This window comes from Beta vulgaris, chromosome 4 (genome assembly GCF_026745355.1).
Source record: "Beta vulgaris subsp. vulgaris cultivar EL10 chromosome 4, EL10.2, whole genome shotgun sequence".
NCBI classification, from domain to species: domain Eukaryota; kingdom Viridiplantae; phylum Streptophyta; class Magnoliopsida; order Caryophyllales; family Amaranthaceae; genus Beta; species Beta vulgaris.
This window is the reverse complement of record NC_079205.1, coordinates 40,181,968-40,203,189: the sequence shown is the minus strand read 5'-3', so window position 1 is coordinate 40,203,189 and position 21,222 is coordinate 40,181,968. Positions and strand designations below refer to the sequence as shown.

The window sequence follows — 21,222 nt, the reverse complement described above, 5'->3', positions numbered from 1 at the left end:
GGGGAAGAGTGAGACAAAGCAAATATACTAAGCAAGATGTAATTCGAGCAAAAGTTACCTTTGGGGCCCAGGGGACTTTGACCTCGCCTTTCGACAGCTTCATCTTAAGCTGCTCCTGAACCCGTTGGTTGGCGGTTAGGCATTTCTGCATCTCCTCGTCAAGTTCTTGGCGAGCTATGACTGCCAAAGACAAAGGCAACATCAGTACATTAAAAATAAAGGCAGGTCGAGGGCCTTAAGCATACAAAGTCCCTACCCGGAGGATAGGCCGGGCTTAACCCCATTGTCGACAAGAAGTGCTCATTGCTTAGGTCTCCACGCAGGTTCCAGTACTGAGGCACCTGTTTCTTGTCCCCCTCTCGAGGATGGTACGACACTGGCAGTAAATGGCAACCCGAGCCTCCTCCTTCGACATGGGAGGCACCGATCTGTTCATCCATAGATTGGGGCCCTCAACCAAAGGAACCACTGGGAAATCCCACGGCTCAGCTCGATATACGTACAAAAACTCAGTACGAAAGTGCTGTTGATTTATGGCATAGTGCCCACAACTTTGTAGGGAAAACGGACCTGGAAGCTCCACCAGCCCTATCCGTTCGAACGTGAGGACATGACAACCAATTTCATCATATTCCTCCATAGTATCAGGGAAGGCTGGGTACCCATCATCTTGCAGATAGCCAGGAAGCAAACCATCGAGCCCACACTGTTCGGCATCAGTTGACATAGGGCCAGGCCCTAAGAATCCAGTACCTCGGTTATAAAGGGATCTATGGGGAATCTCAGCCCCACCTCGAGGTAGGCTTTGTATACTGCTATGCATCCCGTTGGAGGAGTGCATATCATCTCTACGGGCTCCGGGATGTAAAGAGCATAGGGATGTCTGATGAAGTACGAGCTTTCGAGAAATCGGAGGTTCTCCGACAAAAAGTCCATAAACGGCCCTCGATTGTGGAAGTGGGCTATTCCCTTGGGCAGGTTGTCCTCCTCGCTCGTACCGCTGGTGCTCGCGGTAAGGGAGTTACTCTCGTTACTCTCTTCCATCACTCGAACAACCTGGTTATCGAGGAGATCATCTAAGTAACTCCTAATGGCTCGGGATCGAGCAATTGTAACAAGGCGGGGAGGATTATCTAGCTCCCCCTCCCCACCAGAGAGCACGGATAACCCGTCGCTCGAGTATGGTAGGGCGTCGATGACCTGAGCAGGGTCCATGCACTCAAAAGCCACGGACACCATAGGGACCCCCCCGATGAATACCCGTCGAACAAAGGTTCTAGAGGGAGGAGGGGTCCCCGAGCTAGAAGAAGCTCTCCCCAGGTCCATCGAGGGGACTCCACGCAGAGCGGTCCATAAGGGCAATAAAAAGGAAAAAGAAAGAGATCGTACCTTGTTTAAGAGCCCACCCTCGAAATTCGTCCGCACCACGAGGAAAGGCTATCAATCTTCAGGGCTCTCGAGATCGTAAAGAGGAGAAGGAAGTAAGATTCTCAAAAGGATCAGAGCAACGCAAATGAGACAAAAATCAAAGTACTATCTTCACTTATATAGACCGCCTGAAAAGGACGGTTTACCTTCCGACAGACTCCGACCACCTCAAGACGCCACGTCAATGGGCCTCCCCAAAAGCCCAAGAGAGTGCTAAGCATCCTGGACCAATACCACCCAGCTCCTCCGAAGCTTGGCTATGAACCTAACTCGACCCAACGTAAACACGTTCGGACTCTTTCGAAAAAAACCCCTCCGCCGGAGCTCTAACTCCCTGGGCCAGTCGCGCCCAGATGGAGGCCAAAGCCCTATCCTTAGGCACCTCACCCTGATCGAGTGAGGGATATCTCGAATGGCTTCATCATCGAGATTGACGCCCGTCAAGCGCCACGGCGTCATACCCCTCGAGTGAACCAGGGACGCCTGGGTAATCTCGGGCAAGGCTGCTTCGTCAGGGTTGTCCGAGGCTTATCAGCCCCACAATCACGAGCGAAGACTCAGAACTCCTTCAAGTTATACAAACCCGGTCGATAGCTTCGAACGAAGTCTCTGAACCCCCTTGAGTTGCTTAGGGCTAATCGGCCCAAAAGCAACCTCGAGTGAGGTCTCCGAGGTCCCCCGAGTTGCCTAGGGCTCATTGGCCCCTGAAGCAACCTCGGGCAAGAACCTTGAGCCTCCTCGAGTTGCCTGGGGCTTACTAGCCCCCAAGTAACCTCGAACAAAGAGTTTGAGGTCTCTTGAGTTGCCTGGAGCTCATTGTCCCCTGAAGCAACCTCGGGCGAGAACCATGAACCTCCTCGAGTTGTCTGGGGCTTATCCACCCCCATGTAACCTCGAGCGAAGTCTTTGAGGTCCCTCGAGTTGCCTGGGGCTCATTGGCCCCTGAAGCAACCTCGGGCGGAAACCCTGAACTTCCTCGAGTTGCCTGGGGCTCGTAGGCCCCCAAACAATCTCGAGCAAAGTCTCGGAGGTCCCTCGAGTTACCTGGGGCTCAATGGCCCCTACGCGGTCTCGAATGAGGTCCCTGAGACCTCTCAAGTTGCCTAGGGTTCATTGGGTTCCGCGAAACACGCGATGGCGACCGAGGCCCCACCATGTATTTCGCGTGGGGCTAATGTTTGGGCCCAAACCTGGGCCCCCGATGATCAGGCCTAAATCCTCCCCTCCAGCATGGAAGCCTCCCAGTAGGGCCCACCAGCCTTATATTCCGTGCCCACATGGCAGGGAATTTCCTCACACTTTTCAACGCCTATAAATGCAGGGCAAATCCCCATTTATTGAGGTACGCGATCCTAGACATCACACTTGGCAACCATTAATTAATACACTTACTGACTTGATCGTCGGAGGGGCGATCCCGGATCCACCCACGGGGTAGTCTAACCTTCGCTTTGTGCAGGTCTCCGAGCAGACAGGCCTTCATCAAACCTAATCTCGATCATTCCCACCTAATACAAGTTTTACCCGAAACAGGTTAAATTTCAGTTCAGTTTCAATTAATTTTTGATTAATCCAAATTAGTTCAAGAGTTTAATGATTCAATCTTTAGCAGTTAACTATGTAACCACAATTATATTTCAGTTTCAGTTTAATTCAGATTATACTCGACCAGCTCAATAGTTTAATGGTTCAATCCACTGTTGTTCAGTGTATTGACACTTATTTTCACTTTCCGTTTAGTTCATTTTCAGTGATACCCGATCAGTTGTTTCAGTTATTTTCAGTTATGATTCGGTTAATATCAATTCTTGACTAAAAAACATTGGTTCAATTACACTTCCCGATTAATTTCAATTCTTTACAAAAGCCGCTATTTTTACATATGTTGGTTATGCTTCTCGTAAAATACGTACTATATTTATTACATTTTGTTCTTTTTATTTTCTTAAGGACGTCACTTGTAAAGTCACAACAGAAGAACGAATGGACACTTGATCAGCTTCAAATTAGCTCTTAAGCCTCTTAATTAGATTTTTAGGGCTTTAGTTTATTTTTGCTTTTGTTTTTCTTGTGTTTAGTAGATACTAGCTTTTTATGCACGCGATGCGTGCGATGACATTTTTAGGCCTAATTATTACTAAGGGTCTGTTCTCTTCGGCATAAAACAACTGAACTGAACTTATTAGAGCTGAACTGAACTGAACTGAACTTATTGGAGCTGAACTGAACTGAACTGAACTGAATTGAACTGAAATGAATTAAAATAAATTGAATTAAACTGAATGTAATAAATATATAAATAATATTTTATACAATAATAATATGAATATTAAATAATAATTATAATGATAAGTAATAATAATGAATAATAATAATAGTATTTTGGATATTTTTAAATGATAGTTATAAATAAATATTATTAATAATCATAAATTAATAATAATAATAATTAATGATAATAATGATAATTAATAATAATTATTTTATATTATTTGTATTAATATATTAATACTTGATGATGATATATAATAACAATAATATTTAAGAAGTAAATTAATATTACTATTTTAATAATTAGATTTAATATTATAAAAATATTTAGTAATAAAAATAATGATTGGGTTGGACCGTGAAAATTACATCATAAACTGTCTTGACGCGATTTGATTTGTTTATGGGCTAAAAAAAGTGGGTTTATTTGTGATTTGACCTAACCCATGTTCTTCCTAATAATAATAGTAATAATAATGAGTAAAGCTATAATAAACAAAATAATATATAGAAACAACAATAATAATAATACTTAATAGTAATGATATATATTTAAATAATAATAATAATAATACAATAATAATAATAATAATAATATAAATAATAATAATAATAATAATAATAATAATAATAATAATAATAATAATAATAATAATAATAATAATAATAATAATAATAATAATAAGAGTAATTAGTAAAATAAATTATACCAACATAATAATAGTATTTAACAAAATGGTTATAAAAGAATGGAGCTGAACTGAACTGAACTGAACTGATCTGAACTGAATTGAACTGATTGGAGTTGAACTGAACTGAACTGAACTTAACTTATTGGAGCTGAACTGAACTGAAAATAAGGTGGGGAGAACAGACTCTAAGTAGTAAACCCTCCACATGCAATCCCAATTTTTACTAAGTAGGCCTATTATAAATTATTACACTCCCAATTTTATTTTCTTTCTTAAATAATGAAAACCCTTCACAAGCAATCTAAAATCAACTATTTAATAAAAACCCTCCACATACAATCCAAAATCTACTTAAATTGGTGAAGAGTCAGAGTGAACCGAAGACCAGCCATCAGATAAAAAAAAAAACAATGCTCCAACTATTCATTCTCTCTATACTCTCGGCCTAAAAAAATTCAGTACATTTCTAACTATTCATTCTCTCTCTCCTCTCACTACAAATCTACAACCTATATTTTGAAGGAACATAGTTCACCCAATTCATTAAAGTATGCATTATACAATAACAAAATCAGGAAATTTTCGAAAAACATCAAAGAAATACATGCAACAGTAGATTTTGAAGTCAACGTCAAAGAACAACATCAAAAAATAAAGCATTTCAATTCAAGTCTCATGAAGCAGTAGATCTAATTGGGTTGATTTTGTAACAAAGAAAGGTAATTTTGTAACCGAAAAGTATAATGTAGTTTCAATTTTTTTTTTTTCTTGTCTAACTTCTAAATTCTGATTTCACAAATTGATATTTAAAATTTCATCATTTTAATTTTTCTCCTTTTCTAAATGTTAACACTTTGAGTTTCAATTATAATTGAAATGAAATTTTAAATTTTTCATAAACAATCTGATTTTGCATGAAATGGTCATTTTAATTTTTCTCCTTTTCTAAATTTTAACACTTTGAGTTTGAATTATATTTGAAATGAAATTTTAAGTTTTTCATACACAATCTACTTTCGCATGAAATGGTCATTTTTTATTTTTCTCCTTTTTTAAATTTTAACTGTTTCAATTATATTTGAAATGAAATTTTAAATTTTTCATACACAATCTGATTTCGCAAATTAATGTAATTTTATTTTTTGAAAATGGTTTTTGGAAAATTTGTTTGCAAAAAGGAGGTCTGATGCTTCATTTTCTGATTTCCTTTCTCTATTTCTATTTATTTTTTTTCCTTTTTTTCCTTCCTTTTCTTTTTACTCCTTTTGGCATTTGTGGTACTCTTCGGTTTTCTCTTTTTGTTTTTTGTTTTGTTTTGTTTTTCCTTTTTATTTTCTCCCAGTTTTTACTTCTTTTATTTTTACTTTTTCCTTTTTCTTTCATTTCCTTTTATTTATACTTTATACTTTTTGCAAAAATATTCTTAATCCTCGTTTTTGAGAGGAAGCAGTTTTTAGAGACAAGTTATTATTCACCTCTCTTAATTGAGAATACATACCCCCTTTAACTGAACATGGATATTTTGCAAAAATTTTGGGCAAAAATTTTATAGTGGAATTTTAATAAAAAAAAGAACTAAACTTGTTAGTTTATATGAAAATGAATCAAATTTCATACACATCTTGTTTTCTTATTTTATATAAAAATGAATCAAATTATATAAAAGCTCTTCTCAAGTAATTGCTATTATCCATTTTTTCAACTACATAACAATTGACTAATGTGAAATAACTTTGAAGATTAAAAGAATTATGTACCTGTTTGAAAGTTCGAAAATCGTCGGGACGAATGTGTGAGTATGTAATTTTTGTGGGTATGTAATTGTGAATGGTTTTTGAGAACAATGATTTGTAAGTGAATTTTGTGAATGTTTTGTATGTATTGACGTTCTACTATATTAGTTTTAGTTTGTAAGTTAATTTTAAGTTTTTTGTAAAGTTTCTGATCATGTGAGTGATTTGCGTGATTTCTTCAACGTGATTTTCTCAATTCTTTGAGTGATATGTAAAGTTTCCTGATATAAGTGGTTTGTGAGTGATGTTGAAATTGAATTTCCGTTGGCTTTGTTTGAATCCCATTTTGGTATTGATATTCTTTTTGTAATTTAGTAAGGGAAGGGGGGCAAGATAGTCAGTTCAAAAGAGGACACCATAGGTCCCCCCTTCCCTTATGTAATAGAGATATATGTTTGCATTGATGTTGATGTTTTGGACAAATATATGTTAGGCTTTTAGTTAAAAATGTAAGGATTCCAATTGATATGGTACTACATTATCAATTATTATAAAGAAAATTTATTTTAAATAAGTACATTTACACAGTCTTTCCATTTTAAGTATATATACTTTTTTTATTATTTCTAATTGAGTTAAGTTATAGAGATTTTCTTTTAGGAAAAATGGAAACTGATAATCCCACCTTTGACACTGCTTCTAAAAACAATCTCACCTCTTCGAAATCTTCTCAAAACAAGCCTTTTTTACCTCCAATCTGTTTAACAAGTTTTTTTTTTAATTGTTAGCCCTTTAATCTCTCTCTCCCCACCCTACATCCTTCTTTCATAGCAACCCTCCATCACCTCCATGTGCACCACCCCTAAACAACCACCACCACCCCCTCACCTGACTATACCCCACTCCCTCTCTTGACCACCCCACCCTTAAACTGACCTCCAACCAATGTAATTTGACCACCTTCACCTCCTCTCACCGACCACCACTGATGAGGAAACCCACCCCACCACCATTAAATCGGAACCCCATTTTTAATTCCCCCTATTTCTCGTGTTTTCCTCTCAGAAACCGAACTCCCTCGAAACCCTTTCTCTCTCTTCGATCTCCCTTTCCTCGCGTGAAAAACCCCCCGCAGCTCTTTCTCCTCCCTCTCTTCCTCTTGCCTTCGTTGCTACTCGAACCAGTCCATTTTATTTTTCTGTCTTTCTTTTCGCTGGAGATTCCCTTGTGCCGCTCGCGCATCCTTGGTGTTGATGCAATTGTCGTCGGAATGCAGCATCATCAATCTCTCTCCTTTTGGCGGTGCTACCACCACTATTCTTATTTTTGCCGCCGAACATCTTCTACCGTGAACCGGGTGGCACCACTGCTATTGTTGGTGTGTTGCCGCTGCTTGTCTGCGACGCGATGTCCCTGGTGGTTGTTCCGGCAAGGGAGGGGGTTGCTTCGGCAGAGGTGGAGGTTGCTTCGGCTGGGAGGGGGTTGCTCCGGCAAGGAGAGGGGGTGCTGATATTTGGTATGGGATCGGGGGACGGAGGGCTGGGTCCAATTTTTATTTTTATTTTTTAAACTAAGCAATTAGAAAATTGACATGTGACAAGTAACCTTCATAAATAGGTTATCAACTTAATCATCCGGTTAAAGACCTAATTTCGAGAAGATGGGTGTCAAAGGTGGGATTGTTTCCAGATTTCGAAGAGGTGGGATTGTTTCCAGAAGAAGTGGCAAAGGTGGGATTATTAGTTTCAATTTTTCCTTTATTTTACAATGAGTTAGAATACTTATAAGTTACAACCTGAACAACATGTTTTTTTTGTTATATTTCAGGTTTTAATTTAATTTTTTTACTTCTTAATTTTTTTAATTTTGTGTTTTCGGGAAAGATGGAATTTTATTAAGGATTTTTTGGTTAAAACATCCTTATGTTTGGTGATTTTTAAAACAATCCCCCCCTTTTTTTTTTTAAGTGAACTCCCAAACGTTTTATAAAATTTGGTGGTACCCCCAAAACCTAACTTCCGTCAAATCCAGACGTTTGCGGGGTCCTTTTTTTCCATTTTCCCTCCTAAATATTGCGTGAAATGACATTTGTATCCTTAGGTAATAAAATCCTTCAACTAACCTTTTCATCTCTCTCATTCAATTCCTTCGTTTCTGGTTTCATCTCTCTCACTTGCTTCAGTCAGAAATTCAACATCTTTCTCTTGTCATTATCTATATCTTTTCATCTTCTCTTTCAGTCTCTCTCATCCAGCACACACTCTCTCTCTCGTCATCATGGAGAATTCTGCAATGACAGAAAAGAGGAAACTTTTATGGACGGTAAAACAAGAGCATGGTGCCCAAAATAGGTAATTCACTGTGCTTTACTTTTATTTTCATTAACTTAGATTTTTTAATTGCTGGTTTGTTGGATTACTGTATTTCAGTGACTTAGTTGGCAACTTGGGTCTCTGGAGATCACACATTCCCTCATACAAATTTGACCCCCCACATAAACAGATTTACCACCAACCAATTTAAAATTTACCACCTAAATGCACAACCAGCAGTAACAGATGCGTAGGATTACACCTAGAATATTTGAGCAACAATAAATCAGCAATTACGAAATGTGGGTTGAACTACTTAAGTCAAGTGAGTTCAATAATGACACAATTGTTAATTTTTAACCAAATGACAGTACAACTTAGAGTTGGATTACCAATAACAAGCAAATTTCAAAGAATCATTTTTTAACATCAACAAGCAATTAAAAAATTATGGCTTCTAAGCACCATTACAGTAATCCAACAAACCAACAAATAAAAAATCTAAGTTAATGAAAATAAAGGTAATTTCACCCAAAGCACAGTGAATTACCTATTTTGGGCACCATGCTCTTGTTTTACTGTCCATAAAAGTTTCCCCTTTTCTGTCATTGCAGAATTCTCCATGATGACGAGAGAGAGAGAGAGAGTGCTGGGTGAGAGAGACTGAAAGAGAAGATGAAAAGGTGTAGATGATGACAAGAGAGAGATGCTAGATTTCTGACTAAAGCATGTGAGAGAGATGAAATCAGAAACGAAGGAATTGAATGAGAGAGATGAAGAGGTTAGTTGAAGGGTTTTATTACCCAAAGGATACAAATGTCATTTCACACAACATTTAGGAGGGAGAATGGAAAAAAGGGCCCCACAAACGTCTGGATTTGACGGAAGTTAGGTTTTGGGGGTGCAACCAAAAAATTTATAAAACGTTTGGTGGTTCATTTAAAAAAAGGGGGGGGGGATTGTTTTAAAAAATCACCAAACATAAGGGTGTTTTAACCAAAAAATCCTTTTATTAATCACTGACTCTATCCTTCCTCCTCCATCATCGTCTCTACCTCCTATCTCCTCCATCACCATCATCAGACCATGCATAGCCTTCCTTCATCATCATAAGACTACTAGTCCTCCTCCGCTGCCGCCACTTTCCTTCCTGGCCCGCTGCCACCGCCACTAAACCTTCCATCTCTCTCTCTTAGGATTTTAGCGATAATGGTTTGCTTTAATTATAGGTTTTCTTGTATTTCAATGGCGGGCAAGAAAGAGGGGAAATAATTTGCTTTTAGGTGGGTTTAGGTTAGTGGTTTGCGAGTGGGTTTTCGTGTGGGGTTTGTGGGTTTCAGAGATGGTGAGGTGTTTATAGGTCGGTTTTGGTGGTGCGGTGGTGGTTTCTAATGTATTTTAGTGATGGGATGGTTGTTTTGGGTGGGTTTTAGTGGTGGTTACGGGTGGATTTTGGTGATGGTGTGATGGTTTCGAGTGGTTTTCGCGGTGTTGTGGTGGTTTCTTGTGGTTTTGAGGTCGAATAGGGTGTGGTTTATTGGTAGAGAGGTAGTTTGGGGTGTGTTTTGGTGGTGGTGAGGTAGTTTCAAGTTAGGTTTTGTGGTTGTGTAGAATTTTGGAGAGGAAGAGAGAGAAGAGGGGTGATGGGTGCTAATAAAGTTGTGCAGTTCTCAAGTGTTTAGGGATGGTGGCGGTGGTGCAGCAACTTGAGGAGAGAGGTGGCCTACAAGGGGAGGGATGGGAACGCTGCAGGGGCAGGGGATGAATGGAGTGGGGTAGGGGATGCTATTGGTGGGAACGTAGGGGGATGGGAGGGGTAGGGTGGGTGGTGGGGATACGGGGGGGTGGCGGGGATGGTGGGTGGTAATGATAGCTAGGTTGGTGAGGAAGGAGTAGGGGTGGGGATGCAATGAAAAATCTTTTGATCATCTTCTTTTATGCCTCAAAGTCTATAAATAAATATAATTACTTAAGTAAAAACACACAAAAAATGTAAATCAATCACATTGTAACACGTAAGTAACCTACTAAACAAGTCACAAACAGGTTAAAACTCAATAGAAGAATACAGATATACAAGCCTAACTCAATCGGGGATAATCAAAAGGTAGACTTAAAAAGGGAAGACTGCGCAATGGTTAACTTATTTAAAACAATATTTCCTTATTATAATGTTAAACTATACATTTATTTAATTTTAAATTTTTATTAAGGTATGGAGAAGGCGGCCTAACCGAATCGAAAATTCGCACAGGTCAACATGGCCCGGGTTTGCAGGCAAGGCCCCTTGAGACTAGGAGAATGGTAAGGGGAAATGCCCACCGCCAAATTGCCTCTAGTGGGGTTTGATTCAACAAACACACGTACTACTTGGTTTCAAGTTTTATTAATTTATTTGTTGTTTTCATATTCTAAATTTGTGGATCATGGCACCTTGCACATGTATAACCAATTAGGTTTTTCAGGCTAGACTCTTTGGGGGGAACGGAGGTGGTAAGGAAACCTCACCCTAAAAAACCCTAGTGGGATTTGATCTCGTGACCTTGAAATCATGATGTAAAACTTTTACCACTAGGCCTAAGCTTTGCTTGGTAGTGATGTATACATATATATCCCTGCATTATATTATTGTTGATGAAGGTTACATGGCAAAATATGTTTAAAAAAGTTGCTTATATGTTCAATAGCTCTTGCCTTCATGTGCCATTACCTTTACAGCGACAAAAAGGCATCACCATTAGAATGGAGACACAAAAAGAGTCAGGCTTTGGGGCTAAGGGTGGCGCTGGGTTTTTTGTTTGCCGACACGCATTAAAGATACTAAACGCTATTAAGCGTCAAAGATCCCACGCTCTTGAGCGCTTTCCTAGCAAGTTGAGAATATATATCTCACGCTTTAAGGTGACGAAACTTGTCTAAAAAGCGTCGATATGATATACATTTTCTAGTAGGGTTTGTGGAATGATAATTAGGTCTACCCTTGTCCAATCGCTAAAGCATACCCAAATTTAGATGGCAGGGATCCTCTCCCTTGTTAGTGATATAACTTCTAAGTTTAAGCAATATGATATGGATAAGCTTCGCAGTCTAGTCTCAGGAAATGTTGCTTTAGATATAACAAGTCTTCTTATCGCTTCATCCCATATGGAAGATAAGTTAATTTGGGGGGCTTAACCCAGTTGGAACACTATAGGAAATTTAGTTTTCCTCCTAAAGTAAAGTTTTTCCTTTGAAAAATTTGCTTGGATGGGCTGCCTACTAAAGATAGACTTGATAGCAGTCATGTTTGCCTCCTTCAAGATTGTGCCTTTTACAACTTCCATTATGAAGACTCTTTCTACTTGTTGTTTAATTGTCTTTTTTCTCATGATGTTGCTAGTATTCTTAATCTCTCATATCAATGGCCTCTAATTCCTATAGCGATATCAATCCCATAAAGTCTTTGATGTTATAGCTTCCCTTCGTGACAATTTGAATTAAGGACATTTGTAAACTAGCTTGTGTATGGTGGCACAATTGGTTTGCTTGGAACAAAGTCATATTTCAAGAAGGGGTGTCTCCTACCAAAGTTGTTACTCATATCAAAAAATTTTACAGGGACCGGTCACATGCTAAGAAAATAGATGATTGGGAAAGCTTATATGAATTCGTATATCTCTTTGGCAAAAGTCGTCTACTTAATGTAAGGAACTTTGATGAACAAAACATTCTCTAAACTACTTTAAGGTAAATCTCGATGGCTCCAACATAAACAACGAAAATGCCTCTTTTGGGTTTATAATTAGGGATCATTTTGGCGATGTGTCTTTGATGGGCGCTAAAAGCCTTCATCCTAAGACTTCCATTTGGTCTGCTGAAGCCTGGGGAATGCAGGCAGGAGATAACCTGATGACTGTTTCATTAGCATTTAAGAACATCTCCATTTAAGGAGAAAACCTGATGGTCATTAACTTATTTAAGGAAATCTGAAAGATTCATTTAAAATTAATAATTTCATTTGTAATACAGGGGTAAATCTCTGGCATTTCTCTATGATCACTGTTAATCACTACTGTTGAGAAGCCGATTAAGTCATTCAGTTCGGTCTTTTCATTATTGGTTCGAGTTTTATGATCTTGTGTTCCTTTCTATCATTTATAATGATGTGTTAGGCAGAGTCTATTCTAGAATCTAACCTATCTTTTCTCTTCTTATATAAAAAAAACATCTTAGCAAAGATTATTTATATAACATAAAGTAAATGAACCTAATGACGTATTGATTCTTAGTAGAAAAAAAATCAAGAAAAAATTGTCAGAAATCACCTTTTATAACCACTATTTGGTGAGAAACCACTGTTTAGAAAAAATTGGTTAGTTAGCCACCTTTTTGGTTCTTTTTTTTGTTGGAAGCCACCACTTGCCGAAATCCGGTGATTGACCTCGATTTTCCGGCGTTGACCATCAGATTTTCGTCATTCTTCCCCTTTATATTTCTCCCCCTCGCACCCCCGACAACCCATCCTCCACCCTTGCAACCCCCTCCCCCTCGCATCCCCTGACAACCCTCCCTCCCCCCTCGCAACCTGCAGCACCCCCCCAACGATTATCCCCACCACCTAAACTCATCATCTTCTTTCGTCTCTATCTTTCTCTTTCTCTCTCTCTCTCTCTCTTCCTTGATTTTAATCAGCGCATTTGAAATTCTTAGAGCTATATAATGAGATTTGAACTTGGAACCAAGCTAAAATTACCAAAATTGAAACAGAAAAGGTGGCTAATTGAAACATAAAACAGGTAGATGAATCAAAAGAAAAGAGATAGAAATGAATCGAATGGGTTTGGGGGGAAATCGTGGGAAAAAAGGAAACAAGAAGGGTGTTATGACATCACGTGCCATGCCGGAAAGCGTTAGTCAATGCCAATTTTCTGGCAAGTGGTGGCCTCCAACAAACAAAAGAACCAAAAAGGTGGCTCATTAACCAATTTTTTTTTTTAAAAAAATGTGGTTTCTCACAAAAAAAGTGGTTATAAAAAGTGATTTATGACAAATTTTTCAAAAATCAATGAATATGTTAGTATAACTTTTTTTTATAGTTTGTGAAAGTTATTACAACTTTAAGCACACTTAAGCCCAGGTGATAGATGCCAAAGAAAAAAGTCCGAGTGAGGTCTGAGGTGTTTAGGACTGGTGGCGATGGTGTAACAACTTGAGGAGAAAGATGGCCTACAGGGGGATGGGTGGGGAACGTTGCAGGGGCAGGGGATGGATAGAGTGGGCTGGGAGATGCTGCTGGTGGGAATGCATGAGCAGGGGAGGGGTGGGGTGGGTGGTGGGATGCAGGGGGCTGGCAGGGAGGGTGGGTGGTAGTGGTGGCTAGGTTAGTGAGGAAGGAGTAGGAGTGGGGATGCAATGAAAAATCTTTTGATCATGTTCTTTTATGCGTCAAAGTATGTAAATAAATATGATTACTAAAAACACAAAAAAAAAATTAAAACGAATCAATCACACTATAACACTTATCATAAGTAACCTACTAAACAAGTCACAAATAGGTTAAAATGCAATAAAAGAAAACAAACATACAAGCCTAACTCAATCGGGAATAATCAAAAGGTAGACTTAAAATGGGAAGACCACGCAAAGGTTGACTTATTTAAAACAATTTTTCCTTATCATAATGATAAACTATACATTTATTCAATTTTCTAGTTTTTTTTTTTTTTTGTAAGGTAAGGAGAAAGCGCCCTAACCAAATCGAAAATTCGTACAGGCCTCGGGTCCGAGTTTACAGGCATGGCTCCTTGGGAGTACGGGGAATGGTAAGGGAAAATCCCCACCCCCAAATTAAAGTGCCTCTGGTGGGGTTTGATCCCACAACCTCAAGGTTGTGAGATACAAACCAAACCACAAGTACTACTTGGTTTCTCCTTAAGAGTAGGGGAATGATAAAGGAAAATCCCCACCCCCAAAGTGGCACTGGTGGGGTTTGATCCCACAACCTCAACGTTGTGAGATACAAACCAAATGACAAGTATTACTTGGTTTCAAAATTTTTTACTTTGTTGCTTTCATATTCTAAATTGTAGATCATGTCACCTTGCACAGGTGTAACTAGTCAGGTTTTGCAGGTCAGACTCTTTGGAGGGACAAGGTGGTAAGGAAAGCTCACCCCAAAGAGCCCCTAGTGGGATTTGATCTCATGACGTCAAACTTTTACCACTAGGCCCATGCTTTGCTTGGCAACAATGTATACATATATATCCCTGCATTATATTATTGTTGATGAAGGTTACATGGAAAAATATGTTTGAAAAAATTGCTTATATGTTCAATAGCTCTTGCCTCCATGCGCCATTACCTTGACAGCGACAAAAGGCACCACCATTAGAGACACAAAAAGCGCCAGGCTTTGGGGCTAAGGGTGGCGCCATTACCTCGAGGATCCCATACTATTGAGCGCTATCCTGACGAGTTAAGAATATATATCTCACGCTTTAAGGTGACGAAAATTGTCTAAAAAGTGTCGCTATGATACACGTTTTCCAGTAGGGTTTGTGGAATGATAATTAGGTCTACCATTGTCCAATCTTTGAAGTATACCCAGACTTAGATGGCAAGGATCCCCTCCTTTTTAGTGATGTAATTTCTAAGTTTATACAATATGATAAGTTACTTTCATCCCAGATGGAAGATAAGTTAATTTTTGGGGCTAATCCCAGATGGAACACTAGATAAAATTTAGTATTCCTCCTAAGTGTACATTTTTTCCTTTGAAAAGTTTGCTTGGATGGGCTGCCTACTAAAGATAAACTTGATAGCAGTTTTGGGTGCCTCCTTCAAGATTGTGCCTTTTACAACTTCCATTATGAAGACTCTTTCTACTTGCTCTTTAATTTTCTTTTTCTTTTTTTCTAATGATGTTGCTACTATTCTTAATCGCTCATATCAATGACCTCTAATTCCTATAGTGATATCAATCCCATAATATTTGTGATGCTATCTTCCCTTCGTGATAATTTGAATATTAAGGACATTCGTAAACTAGCTTGTATATGGTGGCACAATTGGTTTGCTCGAAACAAGAGTCATATTTCAAGAAGAAGGGGTGTCCCCTACCAAAGTTGTTACTCATATCAAAAATTTCTACAGAGACTGATCACATGCTAAAAAGTTAGAAGATTGGGAACTCTTATATGAATTCATAGATCTCTTCGGCAAAATTCGGCTACTTAATGTAAGGAATTTTGATGGACAAAACCTTCTCTAAACCACTTTAAGGTAAATCTCAATGGCTCCAACATAGATAATGAAAACGCCTCCTTTGGGTTCATAATTAGGGATCATTTAGGCGATGTGTCTTTGATGCGCGCTAAAATCTTTCATCCTAAAACTCCATTTTGTTTGCTGAAGCCCGGGGAATGCAGGCAGAAGATAACCTGATGGTTGTTTCATTAGGAGTTAAGAACATCTCCATTTAAGGAGATAACCTGATGGTCATCAACTCATTTAAGAAAATCTGAAAAATCCCATTAAAAATTAATAATTTCATTTGTAATACAGGGGTAAATCTTCGGCATTGCTCTACGGTCACTATCAATCACTACTGTCGAGAGGCCGATCAAGTCATTCAGTCCGGTCTCTTCATTATTGGTTCGAGTTTCATGATCTTGTGTTCCTTTCTATCTTTTATAATTATTGATGTGTCAGGCACAATCTATTCTAGAATCTAACCCATCTTTTCTCTTCTTATATATATAAAAAATATCTTAGCAAAGAATATTTATATAACAAAAAGTAAATGAACCTAATGACGTATTGATTATTAGGAGAAAAAAATCAAGGAAAATTTGTCAGAAATCACCTTTTATAACCGTGAGAAATCACCGTTAAATTAGCCACCTTCTTGGTTCTTTTTTTGTTGGAAGCCACCACTTGTCGAAATTCGGTGGTTGACCTCGATTTTCCAGCGTTGACCATTAGCTTTTCGCCATTCCTCCCCTTTATACTTCTCCCCCTCGCATACCCCGACAGCCCACCCTCCACCCTCCACCCTTGCAACCCCCAACAACCCCCTCCCCCTAGCATCCCCCGGCAACCCCCATTCCTCCCTCGTAACACGCCGACAACCCCCTATCGCCACCCTCCAATTTTCCCCCTCATCATCTTCCTTCATCTCTCTCTCTCTCTTCCTTTATTTCATCTGTGTATTTGAAATTGTTAGAGTTATATAATAAGATTTGAACTTGGAACCAACTTGAAATTACTGAAATTGAAACACAAAAGATGACTAATTGAAACACAAAACAAGTAGATGAATCGAAGGAAGAGAGAGAGAGAGAGATGAATCGAATGGGTTTGGGGGGAAAATCGGGAAAATAAAGGAAAAAAAGAAGGGTGTTATGATATCACGTGCCATGCATATGATGGTCAACTGTAAGCGTTAGTTAATGTCAATTTTCCGGCAAGTGGTGGCTCCAACAAAAAAAAGAACAAAAAGGTGGCTAATTAACCAATTTTTTTAAGAGGTGGTTTCTCACTAAAAAGTGGTTTATGATAAATTTTTAAAAAATCAATAAATATGTTAATACAACTTCTTTTTTTGAAAGTTATTACAACTTTAAGCGCACTTAAGTCCGGGTGATAGATGCCAAAGAAAAAAGTCCGGATGAGGTCACACCGAACCAACTGTAAGCATTAGTCAATGCTAGAGGTGGTTATTGGACAGGGTAGCCAAATGGTTAAAGGGTTAGGGTCAATTTTATAGGGCTTTTATTGGACAGAATCATTATTGGATAGGGCCATTATAGGGTCAACAAAGAAACCCAATAATTTAAAAAAATAAAATAAGTTTTGTAAAAACAATTACATATTCGGATTCGCATTCATTTATACTTACTTTTGGCTCTTTTTGTTCCTTGTTTTTCTTGCTCATTTACCGACCCGTCCATTATCGGCCCGCTATAAGCCCTCTACCCATTTGGCCAGACCCGCTACCGACCCTTTATGAGGCGACCCTCTTATGACCCGACCCGCACTGACCCTGACCCGACCCGTCCAATAACCAGGTCTAGTTAATGCCAATTTTCCGGCAAGTGGTGGCCTCCAACAAAAAAGAACAAAAAGGTGGCTAATCAACCAATTTTTTCAAAAGGTGGTTTCTTACTAAAAAGTGATTATAAATGGTGATTTATGACAAATTTTTCAAAAATCAATGAATATGTTAGTACAATTTTTTTTTTTTCGAAAGTTATTACAACGTTAAGCGCACTTAAGTACGAGTGATAGATGCCAAAGAAAAAAGTCCGGGTGAGGTCGCACCGAACCAATACCCCCATTGCCAAGAACCATCCATGGACGATATATGACCTCTCAACTCCCCCCACTTTCTTTCTCTAATCTTCATCAATCAACATCCTCATTTGTTGAATCTCCGCATGTTTGTTTTCTCTCTCTTTCCCCCTGTCGTTCCGCCATTCCCATCATCCAGTTTCCGCCATTACAACCCAACCTTCATCTTTCAGGTAATCTCTCCTCTTCAATACTCTTTCAATTCAATAAACAAAGAAATTCCAAATTAAAAAAACCATCGAATTGTTCAATCTTGATTCTTCTAGGGATTTAATTTGATCTGATGGTTTAAAGAATGATAGGTGCCGTCCAATTAGGTGTATTGGCGGCTTGTATAGTAGTACTAGTTCCAATGGCATTAGCAGGGTGGCATTTAAGCCGCAACAAAGTGTTATTCTTTAGTGGTGCTCTTTTTATCTCTCTTGCTGTTGCTGTTCATCTCTCTCCTTACTTCCCTTCTCTCACTGACTTCTTTCCCGTTACTACTACGTCTTCTATTGTATCATCCTCATCATCTTCTTCACTAGTTATTCTCGACAATCGTGATTCTTGTCTCTCTCTCCTCCATCGGATCAAATGGAAAGAGCTCAATTCATCTTCTACTTGGAAATGGAAATGGGTGGTGTCTGATCACAATGTGTTAGCTTGTGATTTTCAGAAGTTGGGTAGGACTGATTCTGGGGATCTGCTTAATGGGTCTTGGGTTATGGTTGCCGGGGATTCGCAAGCCCGGTTGTTTGTTCTTTCGTTGTTGGATTTGATGTTGTTTGAGGAAGAGATGGTTGCGGTTCGAGGGGATTTGTTTAAGAGGCATAGTGATTATCATTTGGTGGTTGAGAGAGTTGGGTTGAAGTTGGATTTTGTTTGGGCACCTTATGTTGAGAATTTGACTCATCTCACTATGGGATTGAGTAGGAATCATAGCTGCCCTGATGTTCTTGTTATGGGCTCTGGTCTTTGGCATATGCTTCATGTCAATAATTCGACACATTATGATGATTCGTTGCGGCTTTTGAGTCGTTCTCTGATGCCATTGTTAGGTGGTAAATCTCAGCCTCATTTGTTTTGGTTGGGAATGCCCAAGTTGATAAACTCGATGCTGAATACTGAGGAGAAGAGGGAGAAAATGACTAGTGCTGCACAATTTGCTTATGATTTGGGGTTTCGTAGTGCTAAGCTTTTACGGCCTGCTGGCCCATTTGTGTTGTTGGATATCCACTCTTTGAGTGAGAATTGTGGGGAAACATGTACAGTGGACGGGATGCATTATGATCCGGTTGTATATCAAGCTGCGGTTCATATCATGTTCAATGCTCTACTTATTCAGTCTCATCAAAAATTATAGTGATGTTTTAGCTTTTACACTGTCCTTTCTGTGACACTGATTACAAGCAGCATCTCTGATGGATCCTAAGCATCAGTCCTTTGGGAGAGGTTGCTTCCTCAACTCGTGTATCTTAGATGTTCTCCGAGGTATACTTCTCTACATTTTGGATTAACTGTTAGCTTTGATTTTATCATAGTGGAGAGATTAATTTCTTGATTTTTCTTCATAGCTTAGCTAGTCAAATGTGTATTAGTATGGTATACTTAAATATGCTATAGGAAAATGTGAAGCCATGTATATGCTTTTCGTTTATTGTAGTTGGAATTTTGGAAGATCTACAATATTATATGATTGCTCTCATGGAATAATATTCAAGAGATTTTTTTTTCCTTTTCAATTCATGGAAAGTTCTTTGTGCTGGGTTGTTCCTCAGATTTCTATGACTATCATTAGGATTCAACTATTCAAGTCTATTAGATGTTGCAAGGATAAGCAGATAGTAGTAGATGGTGTGACGGAAATGTTCTGCTGTTGTATACACGTTCGACTTGCTGGACATCTAGCTTTTATCAAAAAGTGAGTTGGAAGTACCCAACAATTTTGTCTGGTTGCAATATATAGGAGGGTCTGACCATCAAGCATATTAGCTAAAATGTTTGTTTGTCTATGTGAAATGTTGCAGTTCAATAACATGAACTCTAGAAATTTGGCAATTAATAATCCCATTGAGTGAGAACTGTGTGACAGTGCTCAGTGCACATTTGCATGATACATGTTTGGAATGTTTTTCTACTCTTTTGGCACATTATTTTAAGTACCTATGTAACCACTGAAACTGCAGTGCGAAGGGCGACTTGCTATAGTCTTTTTTGAAATTAGCAGAAGCTGTTAATCATTGGCTTCCTATACGAATCGCTTGCACCAAAGTAAGTTACCATTCTATGGTATAGCATTTGGTGACCTGGGCATTCTGATTGGGGCTTGCAATCATGTTGTGAGATGTTGTATAGAGAAATATGTTCATCTGATTGAGGAAAAAATTTATCCTGAGACAAACTTGTTTATTACATGAATTATGTGCTTATAGATGAAGTTGAAGTATATAGTTGTTTGAGATTGTGAATACTGGTTTCTACTAAATTGATCATGTTATAACTGTAAGTAAAAGCTCTCTCCATGTTTGAGTTCTATAGGTTAACTTAGAGCTCATGAAGAAAGATTCATAGGACTTATAAAGCTTCCTTGGAGCTGGTTTTAAGTCTCAAAATTAATTTTTCCAATACAAATACAAAGAGTTTTAATGTTTGGAAAAGTTAACAGTGAGGATAAGGCAGTTTTGAAAAACCACTTTGTCTGTAGCTAAGGCATAAGAAGGAGAGGGTCAGCAGCAAAGGAGAGGTTTGGGGTTGCTCGGTTACCAGGTACAACCTCAGTTTTAGAAAGCTTACCTGAGGCGTGCCTAGGGCGCCTAAGTGCTAGAAAAGGGCTTTGGAGAGGCTAGGCAAAGACACCTAAGAGAGGCACGATGAGGTTTGGGGGGTCACCTCTTGTGCTCAATACTGAAAGTGTCTTTCTTCACCGGCTGTTTGCAGGTCCTATCTGAACGTTTGCAGGAAAAGTTAATTATCTCACAGTTAGTTAATTCAACCCCTATGTCTCAACTTTCGTCCTTTAAGGCAATAGATAGCTTGTACCAAATGATGTTTAGTTTTTCTCATTCATGTATCATCCTTAACATTTTTCCGGCTTTTTTCTAAGCTCATGTTGCATATTGTTGGGAAAAGCTCCAAATGACTAAAGCCTGTCAACTTTTCTCACTTGTTTATACCTGCCACATACAGAGAGAGCTTATTCTTACAAAGAATACGGTAATTAATGAATTCCAAAATATGCATTTGATTAGTTTAGACCGTTGAGATCAGATGGTATTTGTTCGAACTGACATTTTAGTCTGAATATGGTCTGAGGGCTGATCGACACAATTGGAGAGAAGAAAACCTACACTTAAATGTTCCACTGACATTCAGGGTAGTCCGTATATACTGCTGTGGCCTGAAAAATTGTCATGCAGATGCATTTTGATGAGTAAAGAGCATATACTTTATTGTTCTATTGGGGGACGGGGAAGA

General features: G+C 38.7%; 1 protein-coding gene across 2 annotated transcripts; it reads left to right on the top strand.

Annotated features, from left to right (window-relative positions):
- The first annotated feature begins 17,588 nt into the window (after positions 1 to 17,588).
- LOC104891272 (hypothetical protein) lies at positions 17,589 to 21,000 on the top strand. 2 transcript variants are annotated; one of them, XM_019249076.3, is made up of 2 exons: positions 17,589 to 19,239; positions 20,453 to 21,000. In XM_019249076.3, exon 1 carries the CDS (start codon positions 18,062 to 18,064, stop codon positions 19,109 to 19,111), a length of 1,050 nt encoding a protein of 349 aa, XP_019104621.2. In that variant the 5' UTR covers positions 17,589 to 18,061; the 3' UTR covers positions 19,112 to 19,239; positions 20,453 to 21,000. The 2 variants fall into 2 exon arrangements, with proteins under 2 accessions (XP_019104621.2, XP_019104619.2); XM_019249074.3 differs by lacking the exon at positions 20,453 to 21,000 and adding an exon at positions 19,527 to 19,848.
- The last annotated feature ends 222 nt before the right edge of the window (positions 21,001 to 21,222 follow it).